At 50.4% G+C, this 20,409-nt stretch overlaps 1 protein-coding gene across 1 annotated transcript in view; it reads left to right on the forward strand.

Annotated features, from left to right (window-relative positions):
- The first annotated feature begins 1,756 nt into the window (after positions 1-1,756).
- HIF3A (hypoxia inducible factor 3 subunit alpha) overlaps positions 1,757-20,409 on the forward strand; it is a 27,780-nt gene continuing 9,127 nt past the window's right edge. The window contains exons 1-10 of the mRNA XM_027079925.1: positions 1,757-3,632; positions 4,721-4,866; positions 6,469-6,553; positions 7,099-7,211; positions 7,717-7,925; positions 9,391-9,497; positions 9,668-9,815; positions 14,747-14,865; positions 15,839-16,029; positions 17,288-17,392. Of these exons, the coding sequence (XP_026935726.1) occupies positions 3,359-3,632; positions 4,721-4,866; positions 6,469-6,553; positions 7,099-7,211; positions 7,717-7,925; positions 9,391-9,497; positions 9,668-9,815; positions 14,747-14,865; positions 15,839-16,029; positions 17,288-17,392 (1,497 nt within the window). The 5' untranslated portion in view covers positions 1,757-3,358. The remainder of the gene's footprint in view (positions 3,633-4,720; positions 4,867-6,468; positions 6,554-7,098; positions 7,212-7,716; positions 7,926-9,390; positions 9,498-9,667; positions 9,816-14,746; positions 14,866-15,838; positions 16,030-17,287; positions 17,393-20,409) is intronic.

The following is a 20,409-nucleotide window of genomic DNA, read 5'->3' on the forward strand; positions in this document are numbered from 1 at the left end:
GGAGCAGAGTCAGGGGTAGAGAGACTCCCACCGACCCCCACCCCAAGTCCCTTCTCAAACCCAAACCCTCTCAGGCCACCTTGGCGCAATGCCAAGAGGAGTCCCTGCATGTATTCAACCTAAGCCCCCACCCAAATCCTCTACACTTTTTGCAAGACCCCCAGTACCCAGCTGAATATCAGGAGAGAGAGGCCCAGGAGCAGCCCTGAACGTGGGGAAGGGTGTCCCCGCTTCTCCATGCCTTTGTTCTCGGGTGGCAAGTTCTTCAGGGCAGGGAAGAGGTGGGCTTCTCCCTCTCCTGGTTGTGGGGGAGGGCACCAAGCCCTAGTCCCCATTCCCAGGCCTTACCCTGGGGCCTCCCAGCCTGGCTCCACCCCCGTTCTCTACTGGAACACAGAGGAAGGGTGGCAGGGTTCCAGCTGCACGTCCCAACCTGGGCAGAGTGCCAAGGGGACGGACCAGGGCTGGGCATGGGGCCAGCTGGGGAGACTGGCCAGCTGGGGAAATCTGGAGGCAGCAGTGGTGGGACAAGGGGAAGGGACTGGGGCCAATGGACAGAGGAGGGGCAGGACAGGGGTCCGTTGGGTGGCATGCCCACCAAAGCATGGCATTTAAGAGCACAGGCCCCCAGATCAGGGTTCAAATTGCAGCTCACCCGCTTCCTGGCTTGTGTGGCTTTGTGCCAGCAACTGCTCTCTGAGCCTTAGTTTTGTAGCCTGGAAAATGAGGGTTATACCTCCCCTCCCCTGCACCCGCTCAAGATGAGAAGCAGTGAGGGGACAGATCTTTGGGGCAGGATACCCGATAGGTGAGCAATAAACTGTGTTCAAGTCCGACAGGATTCTGGGTAGAAGCAGATACGTGGTCAGACTAACAGAAGCGTTGGGCATGGTTGCGCATTGGTGGAGGGCCCTGGGATTACCAGCTTGGTTACTTGGCTGGGTGATGCAATTGCTCAGAGCCTTGGTTTCTGACTCTGTAAAAGGGAGATCACTTTTCCAGGTTCTTAGGGTTTGTTGAAAGGATTTAATGGGGTCTCTAAGCTCATGAGTGTTTGATCCACCAAAGCTATCATTATTATTAGTATCACTATGATTTAGTTTTCTTCCCAAGGTGTTGTTTAAATCACGTGTGTACTTACACACATACACACACCACACGATGGGGTTACCACTGAAGCCCGAGGGTTTCTCCAGTGCCTACGATGCTCCTAAGCCTTCCATCCCTGATGTGGACAAAGGGGAAATAATAAAAGTTGAACCTTTATATAGCACCAACCAATTGCTGGGCCCGGTTCTAAGCCCTTGACATATATTAACTCATTTAATCTTCACAACAGCCCCATGAGTTTGTGCTGTTCTTAGGCTCAGGGAGGCTGTGCAACTTGTCCAAAGTCACACAGCTATTAAGTAATGGAGTTGAGATTGGAACCCTGCACCAGAGGAACTAGCCCCGACTCTGTTTAGAGGGAAAGGCCAGAGACCAGGCATCTGTGGAGCAAGTGAGAGGCCACACTTCCTGTCAGAACATCCGGAGAACAGGCTGGGAGCTAGAAGGAGGGTCCCGCTGTAGCCACCAGCTAGCTTCTTCTATGGAGGGAGGAGTCATTTGGCCACAGAGAGGATTATAGAGCCCAGCTGCCCAGGAGGTGGGGGGCCAACCCCACCCCCCAACCCCACCCCCCAACCCCGTTCCTGTTCCTACTCCCTGTTCCCTCTGTCTGGGCCCCCAGCTCAGCGAGGCCCGCCCACCCCCACCCTCTGGGCAGGAAGACAAACAGGGCTGGAACAGAACGGGACAGGAGGACGGAATGTCCCCTGGGCAGAGCGGGACTGGAGGCCCCTGCCCCCCATCAGCCAGGAGGGAGGGGATGAGGGCAACTGCTGGCTCCCTCCACCCAGCTGCCCCCTTCTGTGCCTCCCACCCACTTGCACTGAGGGGTTCTTTCCCATCTGGAGAGTCAGAAGAGTCCACTCCCCTCCCTCCATCATGCCTGTGGGTTGGGCTACAGGTCTCCTGCTCGTGGGTGAGGTTGATGGCCTCTGGGTTTTAGGAAGGGGCAGCTTCCCCTCCTAGAGTTTTGCGTCCGTGGAGGTTGGCGGGGACGTCACAAGAAAGGAATTAGAAGAATAAAGGCTTTGGAACTTCACTGCCTGACTTCAAATCCCAGCTCCACCACTTAATGGCTTTGTGACTTTTGGGGCAAAGGACTTCACTTTCCAGAGCCTCAGTTTCCCCTTTGTGAAGTGGAGGTTTAAAGTGCTCTCTGCCTAGGGCTTTCTTAGGATTGAATGAGTACACATAGGCTGAGTCCTTACTTAGTGCAACGCCAGACCCATAAATGCTTAGCAACTTATAGCTGCTTATTAATGGTTTTATCAATAGTATCAATATAGATAAGATTACACATACTATACTATATGTAACATACTCTATAATTTTCTTCCCCAAAACTATAATTTGGATTCAGACAGACCTGGAGTTTGACTTTTAAGACAGTGGCAGAAACAGGGAGAAGTACTGAAATCTGGAGATAAACCCAGGGCCATACAACAGAGGAAACTGAAGAGTTTAGGAAGACCAGCGTTCAAACCCTGGCTTCACTCCTTGTGGGCAAGCACTGCACCTCTCTGTGCCTGGGCTTCATCTGTTCAACGGGGAAAATGTTACTACCTTCCTTCTAGGGATGTCTGAGCTAAACGGGTTAATGTCAGTTACACACTCGGCACGGGGTCTGACCTAATAGTAAAAGCTGGATAAGTGGTAGATATTTCTGAAAAAAAATGACACTCATCCTCTCCTCCCAACCCCACATGCAGAATTCAGGCATTTGAAGTGGATTAAAGGGCAGAGATGAGTGGTGAGCCGTTGGCCCTGGGGTTGGTTTGCTGTGTCACCCTGGCAGGGCCCCTGTTGGTGGGTCGTTGGACTTTGAGATCTGTACTCCAAGATTCTGAGGACTCAGCTCAGCTGAGGAGGGGAAAGGGCAGAAGAGGGGGTTCTGGGAGACTGTAGGGCAGGGGGCCTGGAGGCGTCTTCTTGCGCCCTCCGTTCCCTGGCTCCTGGCCAGCTCTGCCAGCCCCCTCCCAGCCGGAGGCCTCCCTGTTCCCCGGTCTTCCCAAGCCCGGAGAATAAACAGCAGATAAGTCAGGGAGGGGACAGAGCGGCCCTGGGCACGCCTTGGAGAGGAGTGAGGCACCGGAGGGCAGCATGGGCTGGCGCCGGGACAGATAAAACCTGAGGCAAGGAGCGACTCCACGGTATAATCCACCCAGGCCCAGAGAGCTCCGGCAACTCGCCCGGGCCACACTGCGAGGCCAGCACAGTCGCGGCTCTGCCGTCTCTGAACCCGAGACCCATGTGGCAGCAACCCACGTGCTTGTCCCATCCAACTCTTTCCCTTCCCGGGGCGCCGCCAGTGAACGCTGCCCATGCCCGCAGGTCGAGCACGGAGCTGCGCAAGGAGAAGTCCCGGGATGCGGCCCGCAGCCGGCGCAGCCAGGAGACCGAGGTGCTGTACCAGCTGGCGCACACGCTGCCCTTCGCGCGCGGGGTGAGCGCCCACCTGGACAAAGCCTCCATCATGCGCCTCACCATCAGCTACCTGCGCATGCACCAACTCTGCGCCGCAGGTGAGGCCCGCCCCCGGGAATTCCCACCTCAGCAAGACCCCGCCCTCGGAAAGGTACATCCCAGGGAGGCCCCTCCTCCGGGAAGCCTCATCTCCATAAGACCCCGCCCCCCAAGTCTTCCCGGCGAAGCCCCACCCCTCTGGAATCCACTTAGTGGGAGAGGCCCCGCCCCTTCAGGTTCTGGGCCAATCGGAACCCAGTTTCTTAGGAGTCCCCGCCCCCTTAGAAGTCTATCATTTGTGAGGCCCCGCCCATTGGAACGCGCCCTTGGGAAGCTCCGCCTCCTTAGAGTTAGAACCCTAGGGAATAGGAGGCCGGCTAACTCTCTAAGGCATCTGGACCCTTAGGATTTGGTCTCCTGAGAGATCTTCTCGGCTAAGCTTCCTTCCCTTATAATCGATATCCCCAGGAGGCTTCACTGCCCAATATTTAATTACTTGAGAGAGTCCCGCTTCCCCTCCTCAGGTCCCTAGTTCTATTGCTTGTCCCCTTAGTAGCCATCCCCTTGAATTCCCTCCCTGTTAGAATTCTCTGTAGGACGCCTTCACACACACACACACACACACACACACACACACACCCTTGGAATCCCAGGACCCTGAAAAGCTTTTATTATGGGGAAAGTGGACTCATCCTCTGGCAGACTCTGCCCATTAGATGAATTCTGCCTCCTTAGAATTCTGTTGCTTGGGAGTCCCTGCTTTAGAATCCCGCCGATCTGGAAGGTCCTGCTCCAAGAATTCTGAACCCCTGGGAAGCTTGGCCCCCTTGGAATTCTGACTCCCCCTAGGCTTCTTAGAATTTTGACCCCTGGAAATTTCATCCCCTTAAGATTCTGCCCTCCTTAGAGTTCTGTTCCCTTAGGAAACCCCTATCTCCTTAGAATTCTGTACCCCTGGGAGGCTCTGCTCCCTTAGAATTCCAGTCCTTGGTGGTCCTGCCCTCTTCCTTGGACTCCAAGCCACTGGGATGTGCCCCACTCACCTGGAGGTACCTATAAGTTCCTCTGAGTGAAGGAAAGCAGAGGGAGGCTAGCCAGGGTGGCCTTACCGCTGACTAGAGATGCCCCATCCTGGTCCGGACACCAGGGGAGTGGAACCAGGTGGGAGCAGGGGGCGAACCACTGGATGCCTGCTACCTGAAGGCCCTGGAGGGCTTCGTTATGGTGCTCACCGCCGAGGGAGACATGGCTTACTTGTCAGAGAATGTCAGCAAACACCTGGGCCTCAGTCAGGTAAGAGGAGCTGCCTGCTTTGTGCAGGTGATGCTGGGATACAGAGGTGACCAGAACCACCTTAGCCCTATTTTTACAAGGCCCACAGTGCAGAGGGGAGACAAATATGTCACCAGACAGGAAGATTCAGAATGGTCAGGGCTGGGGTGGGGCAGCCTGGGGGGCTGTACAAGCCAGGGGTGGAGGGTGGTATCTGACCCAGCCTGGGTGGGAATTGAGGGCTTCCTGGAGGAGAAGACATCTGAGCTAAAACCTGAAGGGCTTAGCCATTCAAAGGGTATGGCGAATGGATGGGATCAGAGAAAACTGGCAATGTACATGGCCAAGGGAACAGAATATGCAAAGACACAGATGTGAGATAAAACAGCATTTGGGGGAAATAAAGACATTAATCCAAGCTAGGTGCAGAGTGCAATGGGAGAAAGTGAGAGAGAAAAGGCTAGAGAGGACATAATTTAGGACCAAAATAGAAGGTTTATCTCTAGGGCACTGTGGAGCCATGGAAAGATTTTAAGCAGGGGAGAGGTTGTGTCAGAAAGGTGGAATCAGAATTTCATTTTATTTAGAAAGATCCCTCTAGGTACTGCACAGAGATAGAATTAGAGGGAGTGAGACTAGCGGCTGGAAAATCCATAAGGAAGTGGATGCAGGGCCCCAAGTGGGAGAAAAGAAGTAGGATTAGGGGCCTGGGGATGGGAGGACAAACAAGAGACACTTAGAGAGTAGAACTAATTTCAGCTGATCCTTACAGCAATACCATTCTTCTTCTCAGCTCACATAAATGGGCTCCACAGTTGGCATCCCTTCCTTTCCCCTGCCTTGTTATCCCACTCTTGGTACCAATTTCTCTGTTAGTTTGAGCTCTTGGGCTCAGATAGGTGAATGTCTCAAGATCCCAAAGCTCGGAAGTGGCAGGGCTCGGATTCAAATCCAACTACAAGATCTCACTCCTCCCCTATTCAGCATTAGCTCTGGACTGTGGGCTCTGTGGGTCCCCTTTCATCTGTGTCACCTCCTCCCAGCACCAGTCTCATTGCCTGAATTGAAATAAGGAGTTGGGTCTTCGGCTTGCACAACAAATGGAATTTGAATAGGGTCTCACCTCAGGGCCTTTGCACTTGCTGTTCTCTCTTTCTGGAACACTCCACTCCAGAGAGCCACCTCACTGGCTTTGTTCAGCAATTTGTGTAAATGTCACTTCTTCAAGAAACTGTCCCTGACTACTGCCTCTAAGATAGCGTCCCATCATTTCATCATCTTACCCTGCTTTAATTTTCTTCATATCACTTAGTATGTTGTTTTATGCACGTGTGTTGTTTTGTTTGTTCATTGGCTATCTCCCGCCACTAGCCAGTAAGCTCTGAGAGGCAGGGATTTTTGTCTTCATAGCCACTGCTATGCCCATACCATGTAGAAGAATGCCCAGCAAATTATATGCCAAAGAAAGGAATGAATGAACGAATGAATGAATAAGGAGACTGGGGAAATAATCCAGGCTCATGAATGAGGGCAGGCTGATGAGGATGGGAGGGAAGAGATGGGTCAGAGGCCCTGGTAAAAATGCTTTTCCTCTAAGACACTCCCTGCTTCCCTCCTTCCCAGCTTGAGCTGATCGGACACAGAGTCTTTGATTTTGTCCATCCCTGTGACCAAGAGGAGCTTCAGGACGCCCTGACTCCCCGGCAGAGTGAGTCCTTGGAGATCTCTGCCCCCAAATTACAGAAACTGAGGCTCCATCCTTTCTTTTTTTTTTTCTTGCGGTACGCGGGCCTCTCACTGTCGGGGCCTCTCCCGTTGCGGAGCACAGGCTCCGGACGCGCAGGCTCAGCGGCCATGGCTCACGGGCCCAGCCACTCCGCGGCATGTGGGATCTTCCCAGACCGGGGCACGAACCCGCGTCCCCTGCATCGTCAGGCAGACTGTCAACCACTGCGCCACCAGGGAAGCCCTCCATTCTTTCTTCAGCATATCTTCTCCCCCTCTGAAATACTGGACTGAGAAAAATGGGATGAGGATGATGTGGCCCTGCCCCAGGGGAATACAGGGACATGGCTGCACCCCGGGGGTCTAAAGGAGCATAGCATACCCCGTGGAGACCCTCTCTGGGTCGGAAGTCTCAATTTTGGGGATGAGGCTGGGGAGAGGTTAGTAACCAGGGTGCTGGAGGGACTGGGCCCTGTCCCAAGCTGTCCGGTGACCTGCTCCTCCCCCCACCCCCACGGCCCTCCTCAGGCCTGTCCAAAAAGAAGCCGGAGGCCCCCACCGAGCGGTGCTTCTCCTTGCGCATGAAGAGCACCCTCACCAGCCGCGGGCGCACCCTCAACCTCAAGGCGGCCACCTGGAAGGTGGGCGGGGCCTGGCCTGGAGGAGGGCAAGGGACCTGCTGGGGCTGGACCTGAGCCCTAAAGTTCTCACAGTGGGTTGGAGTCCGGGAGTCTCCTGGGCCGGGGATCCAGTGGGGCGTTCTCAGGCTGGGTCTAGTGCATCCTTTGGGTACCTAGGAGGTTGGGGATCTGGGGGTCCTTGTATCCTTTCTTAGTCTGGGTCTCTGTGAGCCTGGGGCTGGGGGTCCTCAGCATCCTGGGCCTGGAGTCTCCATGGGGTTGGAATCCGGGGTCCTCGGAGCTCCCTGAATCTTAAGAATCTAGAGATTGTCAGAACCTTCTTAGGTTGGGTCTCTGTGGGGTTGGGGTCTGGGGGTCCTCAGAGCTCCCTGAGCTGGGTCTCTAGAATCCTCAGGGGTTTCTTCTTCTCAGCTCCCTGAGGGGAGGGGCCTACAGGGATATACCTCCCCGCCCCTTGGGTAACCCTAGGCCCAGGTGCATCATTGCCTCGCTCCCTGCCCACCAGGTACTGCACTGTTCTGGACACATGAGGGCCTACAAGCCCCCTGCACAGTCTTCCCCGGCCGGGAGCCCCCACTTGGAGCCCCCCCTGCAATGCCTGGTGCTAATCTGTGAAGCCATCCCCCACCCTGGCAGCTTGGAGCCCCCGTTGGGCCGGGGGGCCTTCCTCAGCCGCCACAGCCTGGACATGAAGTTCACCTACTGTGATGAGAGGTGGGCAGGAGCCAGGGGCCCACCCACCACCTGCCAGCCTGGCTCCTCTTCTTCCTTTCTGCCCAAGTTCATTCACGTCTCCTCTCCTACCCCCCAGCTGCTCTCTCTGCTCTGTTTCTATCTCTCTGACTCCATCTATCTCTGTCTTTGTGTATCTCTCTGTCTCTGAATTGTCTGTGGGTCTTCGTATCTGGGTTCAGACTGCTTGGGTTCAAATGCCGGCTGTGCACCCTTGGCCAAATGACTTCACCTCTCTGTGCCACACTTTCCTCATCCGTCCTATGGAGTGATAGCAGAACCTACTTTGAACAGTTGTTCTGAGCATTCAGTGAGTTGCCTGGTACAAAGCACTCTAGGAGTGCCTATTTTTTAAAATCATTATCATCATGATTACTTTTTATTTCTATTCATTCTTTTTTATCTTTCTTTTTGTGACTTTCTTTCTCTTCCCCTCTCCTATTTCTTTCACGTTCTCTCTTGTCTTTCTTTCTTTCTTTCTTTTTTTTTTTAATATTTATTTATTTATTTTTTGGCTGCCTCGGGTCTTAGTTGTGGCACCCGGGATCTTTCACTGTGGTGTGTGGGCTTCTCTCTAGTTGTGGCAGGCGGGCTCCAGAGTGCGTGGGCTCTGTAGTTGCGGCATGCAGGCTCTTTAGTTGTGGCACACAGGCTTAGTTGTTCCGCGCATGTGGGATCCTAGTTCCCCGACCAGGGATCGAACCTGCGTGCCCTGCATTGGAAGGCGGATTCTTAACCACTGGACCACCAGGGAAGTCCCCTTTTTTGTTTTTTCTTTTCATCACTCTTCCAATTTTTACCTTCTCTCTCCTCCCCTATTAGTTTCCTATGGCTGCTGTATCATGTTACCACAAACGTAGTGGCTCAAAACAATACAAATTCTCTATCTCAGTGTTCTGGAGGTGAGAAGTCTGAAATGAGTCTTATGAGGCTGAAATCAAGGGCTATGTTCCTTCTGGAGGCTCCAGGGAAGAATCTGTTTCCTTGCCATGAAAGCTTCTGGAGACCTCCTACATTCCTTGGCTTGTGGCCCCTCTCTCTACCTTCACAGAGCATCACTTCAGCTTCTGCCTCCATCATCACATCTAGTCTCACTCTGATCACCTACTCCCCTCCTATAAGGACTCCTGTGATTACACTGGGCCCACCCAGATGATCCAGGATCATCTCTGCATCACAAGATCCTTAACTTCATCACATCTGCAAAGTCCCTTTTGCCGTGTAAGGTAGCATATTCACAGGTTCCGGGAATTAGGACGGAGACATCTTCAGGGGCCATTATTCAACCGGCCACACCCCGTTTTCTATTTCTTACTCTCCCTTTCTCTGTTACAACCCTGTCTCTGTCTGTCTTGCTGGCTTCATCCCCGTGTCCCCCTCTCCTTCCTTTCACCCACCCTCCACTTTCGCCAGCTGAACTGACCAGGGTCCACTGCACCCACTTCAGGATTGCGGAGGTTGCTGGCTACAGCCCTGATGACCTGATTGGCTGTTCTGCCTATGAGTACATCCATGCGCTGGACTCAGATGCAGTCGGCCAGAGCATCCATACCTGTACGTGTCCAGGTTCCGTTTCCAGTGCTGCATGGCCCCAGCCAACACCAGCCGCCTGCTTCCCCAAGTCCCCAGGAACCTTCTCTTCCCTGGCCCCTTCATACCCAGCGCCCTGCTCCCACGGCCTTCTCTCCCCAGTTGCCCTAACCCCTCCCCATGCCCCTCCCCAGTGCTGAGCAAGGGCCAGGCAGTAACGGGGCAGTACCGCTTCCTGGCCCGGAGTGGTGGCTACCTGTGGACCCAGACCCAGGCCACAGTGGTGTCGGGGGGCCGGGGCCCCCAGTCTGAGAGTATCGTCTGCGTCCATTTCCTGATCAGGTAAGCGGGAATGAGGTGGGGTGGCTGTGCGTGGTTCTCTTCTGGTCTGCATACGTGTGAACAGGTGTGTGTGTGTGTATGCACAAGTGTGCATGTGTATGGTGCACACGTGTGTGAGAGGGAATGTGCACAGGTACACGTATGTAGAACATGTGTGACTGACCACACACGTATCTGCATGTAGACACCAATGTGTGTGAGCGTGTAATTTCAACTAAAAGGATTCTATATTCAAGTTAAAATAAGAAATCTACCTGAATCTTGGGGGCTTTTTTGTGCTTTTTAAAAATTGATGTGTAATTTACATAGAGAAGTCTCATTCTTTTTGGTATACGCTTCTATGAGTTTCGACAAGTGCATGGAATCGTGTAACCCCGACCATAATCGAGCTATAGAGTAGGGAATTCCCTGGCGGTCCAGTGGTTATGACTCCGCACTCTCACTGCCAGGGGCCTGGGTTCAATCCCTGGTCAGGGAACTAAGATCCTACAAGCCATGCAGTGTGGCCCCCCAAAAAAAGCTATAGTGTAGTTTCATCACCCAAGAAAATTCTTTCATAGTGAACCCCCCTCCACCCCCCAGTCATCTCTGGCAACCACTGATCTGTTCTCTGACTCTAGAATTTTGCCTTTTCCAGAATGTCATGTACACGAAATTCTGTACTATGTAGCCTTTGAGCCTGGCTTCTTTCACATAGCCTAATACATTTAAAATTTATCTACGTTGAGGTGTGTATCAATACGTTCCTTTCTGATGCTAGGTAATCTTCTGTGGTATGAATATGTATGGACCACGGTTTATCCATTCACCAGTTGGAGGGTATTTGGACTGTTGCCTATTTGGGGCAATTACAAGAAAAGCTACTGTAAACATTCTTGTCCAGGATTTTTTGAGATCATATGTTTTCGTTTCTCTTGGGCAAACACCTAAGAATGGAATGGATGGGTCATATGGTCAGTGTATGTTTAGCTTCCTAAGAAACTAGCAAACTGCTTTCCAGAGAGGCTGTACCCTCTTGCATTCCCATCGGCAACGTGTGAGGGTTCCAGTTCCTCCACATCTTTGCCAGCATTTGTATTGTCTGTTTCTGTCTTGTCTTCATTGGGTGACATTCTAATGGGTGTGTAGTGGTGAATCATAGTCTTTCCCGCCGCTTCCATCACGCACCTTAGAAGTTTTTCACCATGACAACATTGTGACGAGGGCAGCAAATGATCACCCAAGACGGAGACTTACAGCTTTTCTTTGAAGATTATCTTCCAGGACATGGCATTCATTTCTAAAGCAGAGGAGTTTCCCTGGGTCTTTTTGATCAAGAACAGATTCTATTAGAAAACAGAGGTTGGTAACAGGAATATTCATCTAAGTCTTCATACACAAGAAAACAAGGCTGAGCATCCTTGGAATGTTCTCTCCTTAACACCCTTTCAAATCAGAATCTCTGAATAACTTGTAGCCTTGGGATAAGTCTCCTCACTGTCAGAGCTAAGGAGAGGGGACCCGCCCCCATATCTTGCGGCAAGCTCCTTTCATTCATTATGAAGATTTGCCTTTTGGTGGCCAGGCCCTGGAATTTCAATCTGCCTCGAGTTCAGTTTTACTGGCAGAAAATGGGTGAAGAAAGAATAGGTGTTTACTTAGTAACAGTGAGATGAGAAGCATATGGTATGAATCGTGCTTAGTGCTGTGTACATACTGTGTGGCGTGCAGCTGCGTGGCTCTTTGTGCGTGCCCAGGTGCTGACACTTTGTAGAATCCATCCTTCCACACCTAAGCCTCCTTCCGTTGCAGTGAGCACCTGCTCCATAAAAGTACAACTCACTTGCACGGGGCACTTACAACATTCCAGGCCCTGGGCTTTGTGTTCACAACCACCCAATGAGGTATAGCAATTATTTCGATCCCCATTTTTGAGGAGAGAAAACTGAGGACCAGAGAGGGGAAGTCATTTGCCTGATGTCACACAGCTAGTAAACGTCAGAGCTGGGTTTTGACCCAAGGTTGGTCAGGAGGCTACACTAATAACCACCAAACCACACAATCTCTTATTTGCTCAAGCCAGAAACCTAGGAGTCTCTCCTGCATCCTTTTTCTCATTCCCTCCTATCCACATCCACTCTATCCACCTCTGGGATAGATCTTGAATTTGTTTCCCTTCTCTCTGTCTCCATGGCCACCACCATCTCACACCTTGTTTATAGCATTAACCTCCTAACTGAGATCTAAAGCTGGTTTGGATTCCACTGATCACACAACTGCCGAGGTCAGGGGGCAGGTTCTGAAATACGAATTGGTTCATGTCTCTCCCCTGCTCAAAGCCCTTCTGTGGTTCTCCAGTATCCAGAAGAGAAAGCCCCAAAACCTTAACATGGCTCTTCAGGCCCCGTGTGACCTGACTCCTGCATGCCTCCCCTTATCACTCCAAACTTCAGGACCTTTGCACATGCGGATTCCTCTGCCAGGATGCTCCTCCCCCTTCCCTCCTCCTCTTTCTCCTGAATGACGCCCACTCATCCTTCTGGTTTCAGCTCAGACATTACTTACTGCGAGACCCTTTCCTGAACCCCTACAGGAGGTCATATCTCCCCATTTTCCCTCCTGGTCCTGTCCTTTTGCTTCAGAGCAGTTAGAACCATTTGTGTGTTTAACCAGGCCTTCTTCCTTGATGGCCCTTCTCAAAATTGCATATCTCCTTCTTCGCCTTTCTTTCCCCTAATACTTACTGTCCTATAAAAGTGTGACGTGGGAATTCCCTGGTGGTCCAGTGGTTAGGACTCCAGTGGTTAGGACTCTGCACTTTCACTGCTGAGGGCCCGGGTTTGATCCCAGGTCAGGAAAGTAAAATCCCTCAAGCCAGCCCCGTAGGAAAAAAAAAAAAAAAAAAAAGTGTGACATGAGCCACATATGTTATTTTGAATTTTCTAATAGCCATTAAAAAAGTAAAAAGAGGGGGAAAGTGGGGGGTGAGGGGTGGGGGGGGTGGGATGAATTGGGAGATTGGGATTGACATCTATACACTAATATGTATAAAATAGATAACTAATAAGAACCTGCTGTATAGCACAGGGAACTCTACGTCACTTCACTGTGCAGTAGAAACTAACACAACATTGTAAAACAACTATACCCGCCCCCCCCCAAAAAGTAAAAAGAAACAGCTGAAATTAGTTTCAATAATACTTTATTAAATACAATAATATATCACATCAATAATACATTGTTAAATCAGTAATACATTATTAATTAATGTAATTAATAATACACTATTAAGTGTATTATACATTGTAATATAGGTATATGTGTGTGTATTCTAATACATCCAAAAATGTCATTTCAACATGTAATCAATATTAAAAATTATTAATGAGATATTTTAGATTCTTTTTCATACTCAATTTTTTCAATCTGGGGTGTATTTTATACTGACAGTACACCTCAATTCCAACCAGCCATGTTTCAAGGGCTTCGTTAGTGGAAATATATATTTTGTAACTAGATAGATACATTTACCAACAAATAATATCTTTTATTGAAGGTCTGTCTTTTCCCCCTAGCATTTAAGCCCCATGAGAGCAGGGAGTTTTGTCTGTCTTGTGAGCTGCTGAATCTCCAGAGCCTAGAACAGTGTCTGGCACACAGTAGTTGCTCAATAAACAATGATGGCAAATACTTACATAGAGCTCACCCCGTGCCAGGCACGGTTCTATGCATTTGACATACACTAACTCATTTAGGCCTCACAGCAACCTGGGGAGGAGGAACTATTATTACTCCCTCTTTACGGAAGAGGAAAATGAGGCCCAGAGAGGTCAGCCATATGCTCAAGGTCACACAGCTTATAAGTGGCAGAGCTGGAATTTGAACCCAGGCTGCTGGCTGCAGAGCCCCTGCTGTTAACCACTAAGTATTACTGGTTGTGTAGGAAATGTCTGTGGAATGAATGAACGCGTGCATTTCATGTGGCATGTATGCATATGTGCGAGCCCAAGTGTATAGAACATGTGTGCATATCTGATGTATACACTTAGGTGTATATGGGAGTTCCTGTTTGTGCCTGTAAGTGCCGAGGGTGCATACACGTGTGACTGTGCGACCTTATGTTTTTCTAGAGGGGTGGGGTGGCTTTGGATCCAGCCTAAATTGGGATGTTTCCAGCTCAGAAGGGGTGGGTGAGGATGGGGAAGGATCACAGCTTCTCAAAGAGCTGGTAGAAGGACCACCCACATTCTGACCTGGATAGTGTTCTGCAAATGAGATGCAAATGAAGGTCTGGTCCTCCATCCCAGACCCATTCTCCAGAAGCCAATTTGCAGAGAGAACATTTGAGTGGCTTCTGCAGCTACCGACTGGGGAGGGAGGGGGCGGCAGGAAGGCACGAGGGACGTAAGGATGTATTTATAAATTCGTTCCCTTGAATGTGACAAATGCCTATGAATAGAAGCTTCATAAATAAAATCTCTTATTCATAAAAATATATCCCCATAAATTCTTCCTATTTGGCAACATAAGAATATAGTAAGTGCATAATCCTCATCAATACATTTATAAGAATGTATTTATAAGTAAATATCTATAAAGAGAATATTTAGTTCTCATGCCTTTCACTCTCCCTGCTCTCTGCCCCTCACGGCCCCTCAGTCTCTCCTCTCTCTCTCTCTCCCCAGGCTATGCTAAATGCCAACTCTTTTTTTCTGCCTTTCCTTCCACAGAGGGAGCTTGGGAAGACACACTTCACTTTCTTGTCAATGCTATTATAATAAAAAGCATTCAACAAAATTTAAATCTTTAAAACAAGTCAATGTGGCAAATTATTTTCTGCACAATGCCCACCAGCCCCCGGATGAGACTGCCCTCCTCTAACAGGACATCATATGTGGAGGCTGCCAGGCACCCTCCCTGACTCCCACTCCCCTTTCTGCCCTGTACCCCAGCCGGGTGGAAGAGACCGAAGTGGTGCTGTCCCTGGAGCAAACGGAGCGACACTCTCGCAGACACGTTCAGCGGGGCACCCCCTCTCAGAAGGATGCCCCTAATCCTGGTGACAGCCTTGGTATGGGGTAGGGCTGGGGCTGGGAGGGGTTGTGTCCCCAGGATGCTCGGAAGAAAGCCCAAGTGCCTTAATGCCACTCGCTTGGCCCTGTGTGACCTGCTTCCCTCCCCTTCTTACTCTCTGAGCCACACCAGCCTCCTTAGTGCTCTGGGAACAAACCAAACTCTTTCATGCCTCAGGGCCTTTGCACATGTAGTTTCCTTCGCCCAGAATGCCCTTCTCTCTTCCCTCCTCCCTCTTCTCTGTCCCCAGGATGATTGCTTCAGTCTTGTTGCTCTCTGCTCTGAATCCTGCTGTGGCTTCCAATCGCCCCCACTTTCCATTTGTTCCGTGCTCCCACTTCACTGTTCTTTGGCTTCCGGTAATCTTGACCCTTCCACGTCTGGCTCCTTTCTACCTCTTCCTTCTCCTCTGCTTAACACCCCACCCCCTCCAATCCTGGACGGATGAGCTTCCCTCCCTGTTTGTTCTTCAGGGCCTCACCGTCTCCAAACTGTTGCTGGCAACCCATGCTCCTGGGTGTGGTAATGAGGTCCCCCAACTCCTTTCCTTTTCTGGCTTAGAACTGGCTCAGGGCCACATCTTGACCTCCAGGGACCTTAGAATCTCCTTGAGGATCATGGGCCAGTCTTTTCTCCTAACATGACAGCCCCCCAGGCTGAATGTTATTCTGTGCCACCGGGGAACCGGGTCAGTCACGTGCCATGGTCCAGCCATGTCAATTTTAAATATTAAAACATTTCCCCACCATTGGGCAATTGCTACAGTCCCCAGCCTACTGTGTGCCCTCACCCACGTTAGCCCCTCCAGGGCAACTGAAGGGACAGCAGAAGTTCTCCAGGACTCGGCAGCACTGTGAACGGGGTCTATGCTGATTACCTAGTCAGCTATGCTCCCGGGGGTTGGCAGAGGGCTCTGCCCCTCAGCCCTGGGTGACCCTCCTGTGTCCTCCCCATCTTGATGTGTCCTGCAGACACCTCTGGTCCCCGGATCCTAGCCTTCCTGCACCCCCCTGCCCTGAGTGAGGCCGCCCTGGCCGCTGACCCCCGTCGTTTCTGTAGCCCTGACCTCCGTCGCCTCCTGGCACCGATCCTGGATGGGACTTCAGTAGCCGCTACCCCCAGTGCACCCCCAGCCCCACGACGCCCCCGAAGTCCTCTTCCGGTAAGCAGTCCCCTCCACTTCAGCCCTCAGGATCTAGGCTGTTTTGGCCTTTGGCTTGAACCTTGCTATTCTCTGGGCCTCAGTTTCTCCATCTGTGTAGTGGAAAGGCTGGGATGAGATGGAGTCGGGGGTTCCTTCAAGACCTAGATTCCAGATTCTTCAACTGTTATCTGGACCAAAACCTAGGATGTTTGGGACTGGCGTGGGCGACCCCCTCATTGCTTGTGACCAAGCATCCAGGTTTTCTGAGGTTTGAATTCAGAGTCCAGAATGTCTAATGTCTTAAACTGCACAGACCTGGATTCAAATCCTGACTCTGCCATTTATGGCTGTGTTACCCTGGACAAGTGGGGCCTCGGCTTCTTCACCTGTAAAATTCAGATAATAGCAAGTTGCCACCTCATTGGTTATTGTGAGGGTTCAGCAAAATCATTCATGAGAAGCACTCAGAAAGGCTTCAAGAGACCATAACGGTTACTGTTTTCACTTAAGAGTCCAGATAGTCTGACCTTTCACTCAGGGGTCCATATTATCTGGTCTTGAGTTTCCTTATTCCCACCTTTGTGACCCCCCCCCAAATATCTTCTCTCCACTGGAGAAATAGACTGTGACCTTTGACCTCACTCTTTACCCTTGGGAAGCTGGACCGGGCATTGTTTTCCTCCAGACTCCAAGACATTTAACCCCAGAGGGCCAGAATATCTTGGCCTCAGGCTTTGGTCTTTTGAACCTTTGATGTTTGCTCTGTCAATCTACACCCAGAGGGACTTCCCTGGTGGTGCAGTGGTTAAGAATCCACCTGCCAATGCAGGGGACACTGGTTCGAGCCCTGGTCCAGGAAGATCCCACATGCCACAGAGTAGCTAAGTTTGTGCGCCACAACTACTGAGCCCGCGTGCCGCAACTACTGAAGCCCGCACGCCTAGAGCCCGTGCTCCACAACAAGAGAAGCCACCACCATGAGAAGCCCGCTCGCCGCAACTAGAGAAAGCCTGCATGCAGCAACGAAGACCCAACATAGCCAAAAATAAATAAAATTAAATAAATTTATATATAAAAAAAATTTATACCCAGGCACTCAGACTTTTGAACACCCAGGTGCAGAAACTCACATTTGCTATTTGACCCCTTTGGTGTCCCAGCTGACTGACATTTGACCCTCACTTCTACCCCTGAGGTCAAATGTTTAGACTGCCTTACTGCCTAACATCTCCCAGGCTCAAGATTTCCTTAAGTCTCTTATTCTCTCTCCCCACAGGCTGATCTCCCAGATGAACTACTTGTGGATGTGGAGAATGCACACAAACTCTTCGCCTCTGGGAAAGACCTTGAGGCAGTGGAGACAGATCTAGATATAGCTCAGGTAAGGGCTGGCATGGAAGGAACGGTCTTTACCTCTGGGTTCTGGGTGACATATCTAAGTTTTAGAGAAGGATGGTGGAATGGTTAAGGGGATGAGTGGATGGATGGATAGATGGGTCATTGAATTCACTAGGTGGATGATGGTAGAGAGATGGATGGGTAATGCTTAGGTATTTGGACGGATGGATGGATGGACGGATGGATGGATGATGTATGTTTGGATGGGTAGCTGGATAGATAGACCGTTGGATGGATGATAGATGGATAATGTTTGGATGATTGATGGTCTGGAGAGATAAATGACAGTGGCATGGATGTATTAGCTATATATCACTGTGTAACAAATTACCCCAAAACTCAGTACCTTCAAACAAACATTTATGGGACTTCCCTGGCAGTCCAGTGGTTGAGACTTCGCCTTCCAATGCAGGGGGTGCAGGTTCAATCCCTGGTCGGGGAGCTAAGATCCCACATGCCTCGGGGCCAAAAAACCAAAACAGAAAACAGATGCAATATTGCTACATATTCAATAAAGACTTTAAAAATGGTCCACATCAAAAAGAAAAAAAACTTAAAAAAAACCCCCAAACATTTATTAGGTCACACAGTTTCTGAGAATCAGGAATCTGGGAGCAGCTTAGCTGGATGGTTTATTCTGAGTCTGTCATGAGGTTGAAGTCAAGCTCTCAGTCAGGGCCATAGTCATCTGGGGCTAGAGGATTCAATTCCAAACTCGCACACGTGGTTGTTGGCAGGCCTCGGTCCCTCACTGGCTTTGGCTGGAGGCCTCAGTTCCTCACCATGTGGGCCTGCATAGAGGCTGCCTAAGCAACCTCACAGCATGGCAGCTGGCTTCCCCCAAGGCAAGTAAGCCAAGAGACAGAGAGTGAACCTAAGACAGAAGATGCAGTCTTTTATAAGCTAATCTCAGAAGTGACATACCATCACTTCTGCTGTATTGTATTGGTCATACAAACCAACCCTGGTACAATGTGGAAGGCAGCCACAAACAAGTGGGGACACCAAAAGGCCAGGGTCATTGGGATTTATGTCTCTCCTTCACACAAAACTCACTCACCCCCTCCCAAGTCCCCCAAAGTCTCTTCCCACTACAGCATCAACTTTAAGTCCAGAATCTCGTCACCTCAGTCAGGTCTGGGTGTGGCAAAGCACCTCAAATACAGTTCCTCTCAATCTGTTCGTCTGTGAACTAAAGAGACAAGTTGTCTGCCACCCACATACCCAACATCCAGTGATGGGACAGGCATAGAATAACTGCCAAAAACACTCCTATTCAAAAAATAGGGGAAAGGAGAGCACACAGGTATCACTGGTCCACAGCAGTTTTGAAATCCAGTTGGGCAAATATCAAAAGTTCCTTGATCAGAACCCATTCTGACTCAAAAACATCCCAGGAGTTTTTCTCCGTGGTTCTTGGCTCCACCCTCTGGGCTCTTGGCAATTCACTCTGAGTCATCCTTCCTTTTTCATAAAAAGGTAACATGTGTTTGCAACTGAGTGGTTTTTGTAACCTGCTTCCTGCTTTTAGAACTTTGATGGCCCGAAGGTCTCTTTTCATTTTGTACCATCTCTGTCCCTTTCAGGCCAAGCTGGCAATGCTTCTGTTCATATAATTCTCTTTAAAAAAAAAAAAACAACAACAAAAAACATTGTATGTCTTAAATGAATCTCTTTGGAGTTCACTCCATTAGACAAAAGCCATACCCACACATCTCTGAGAGAAACCCTTCTCTACCTTGGGCTTCTGTTGAGATGGCAGAGTGACAGTGCCCTGAGGTGTAATAGAAGCCCTATTGTTTGATTGAGAAGACCTGTGAGGCACATCCTTAAACCCTAGAGTACCTTTTGTCTGACTGAGGATATTCTAGGCACCACCTTTTGTCTTTCTGGGGTCTTAACAAGGAATTTTATAAACACACCCTGGGCTTAATCTTTAGACCATGCTTTCCTGAGAGTGCCCTTCTTTGCTCAGAAACCATTTCTTAATTTTAGCATCACTTGCTATCTGGTTCCCAGAGTCAGCCAAACCCAAGGTGAGGGGCACAGTCCTCCAGACTCTCAAGTCTGCCCAAGACTTCTGACATCAGCCACAAGTTTGGGGGTCCCCAGGGCTACCTTCATTTCAGAGCAGCTGCCTGCAAATTCGGAGACTCTCATGGGCTCCCTCAGGTTTTATAATTTACTGGAACTAGTCATAAAACTAAGGAAAGCACTGTATTTATGATTACAGTCTTATTATAGCAAAAGAATATTATAGCCAAAGGAAGAAATTCATAGGTTAGAATCTGGGACTGGGAAAGTCCCAAGTTCAAAGCCCTCAGGTCCCCAGGGATGGTATTACCCTCCTGTCATTGATGTGTGGAAACATGCATATGGAATACTGCCAGTCCTGGAAGCTCACCCCAGCTTTGGTCTCCAGAGTTTTTATTGAGGTTTCATTGTGTAGGCATGATCAATTGAGTTATTGCCAATGTAGTTGAGTTCCATCTCCATCTCCACCTTCCCCAGCACACACACACATTTTCCTTGGAGGTCAGGCTGATTTCATGGGGCCCAAAGCCCCAGCCCTCAAATCCCATGGTTGGCTTTTCTGGCATGGAGAGTCCCCATCCTCAGTTGTCTTGTCAGAATAAACTGTCAGGTGTGGTCCAAGGGGTCCATCACGAGTAGCCAAGACACACCTATCACTTGGGAAATTCCAAGGGTTTAGATGTCACCTCCCAGGAGCCAGGACAGAGGCCGAACCTCTTCTTGGGTAAAATTCTTCACTGCACAGGGAGGTTGAGAATTTTCAAGCCCTTCAAGCCCCAGCTCCTTCCTGTTTAACATTTCTTCCTTGGGCTTCCCTGGTGGCACAGTGGTTAAGAGTCCGCCTGCCGACGCAGGGGATGTGGGTTCGTGCCCCAGTCTGGGAAGATCCCACATGCCGCGGAGCGGCTGGGCCCATGAGCCATGGCCGCTGAGCCTGCGTGTCCGGAGCCTGTGCTCTGCAATGGG

This window comes from Aethalodelphis obliquidens, unplaced genomic scaffold (assembly GCF_003676395.1).
Source record: "Aethalodelphis obliquidens isolate GAN/ISIS:26980383/991018 unplaced genomic scaffold, ASM367639v1 scaffold43, whole genome shotgun sequence".
NCBI lineage: Eukaryota > Metazoa > Chordata > Mammalia > Artiodactyla > Delphinidae > Aethalodelphis > Aethalodelphis obliquidens.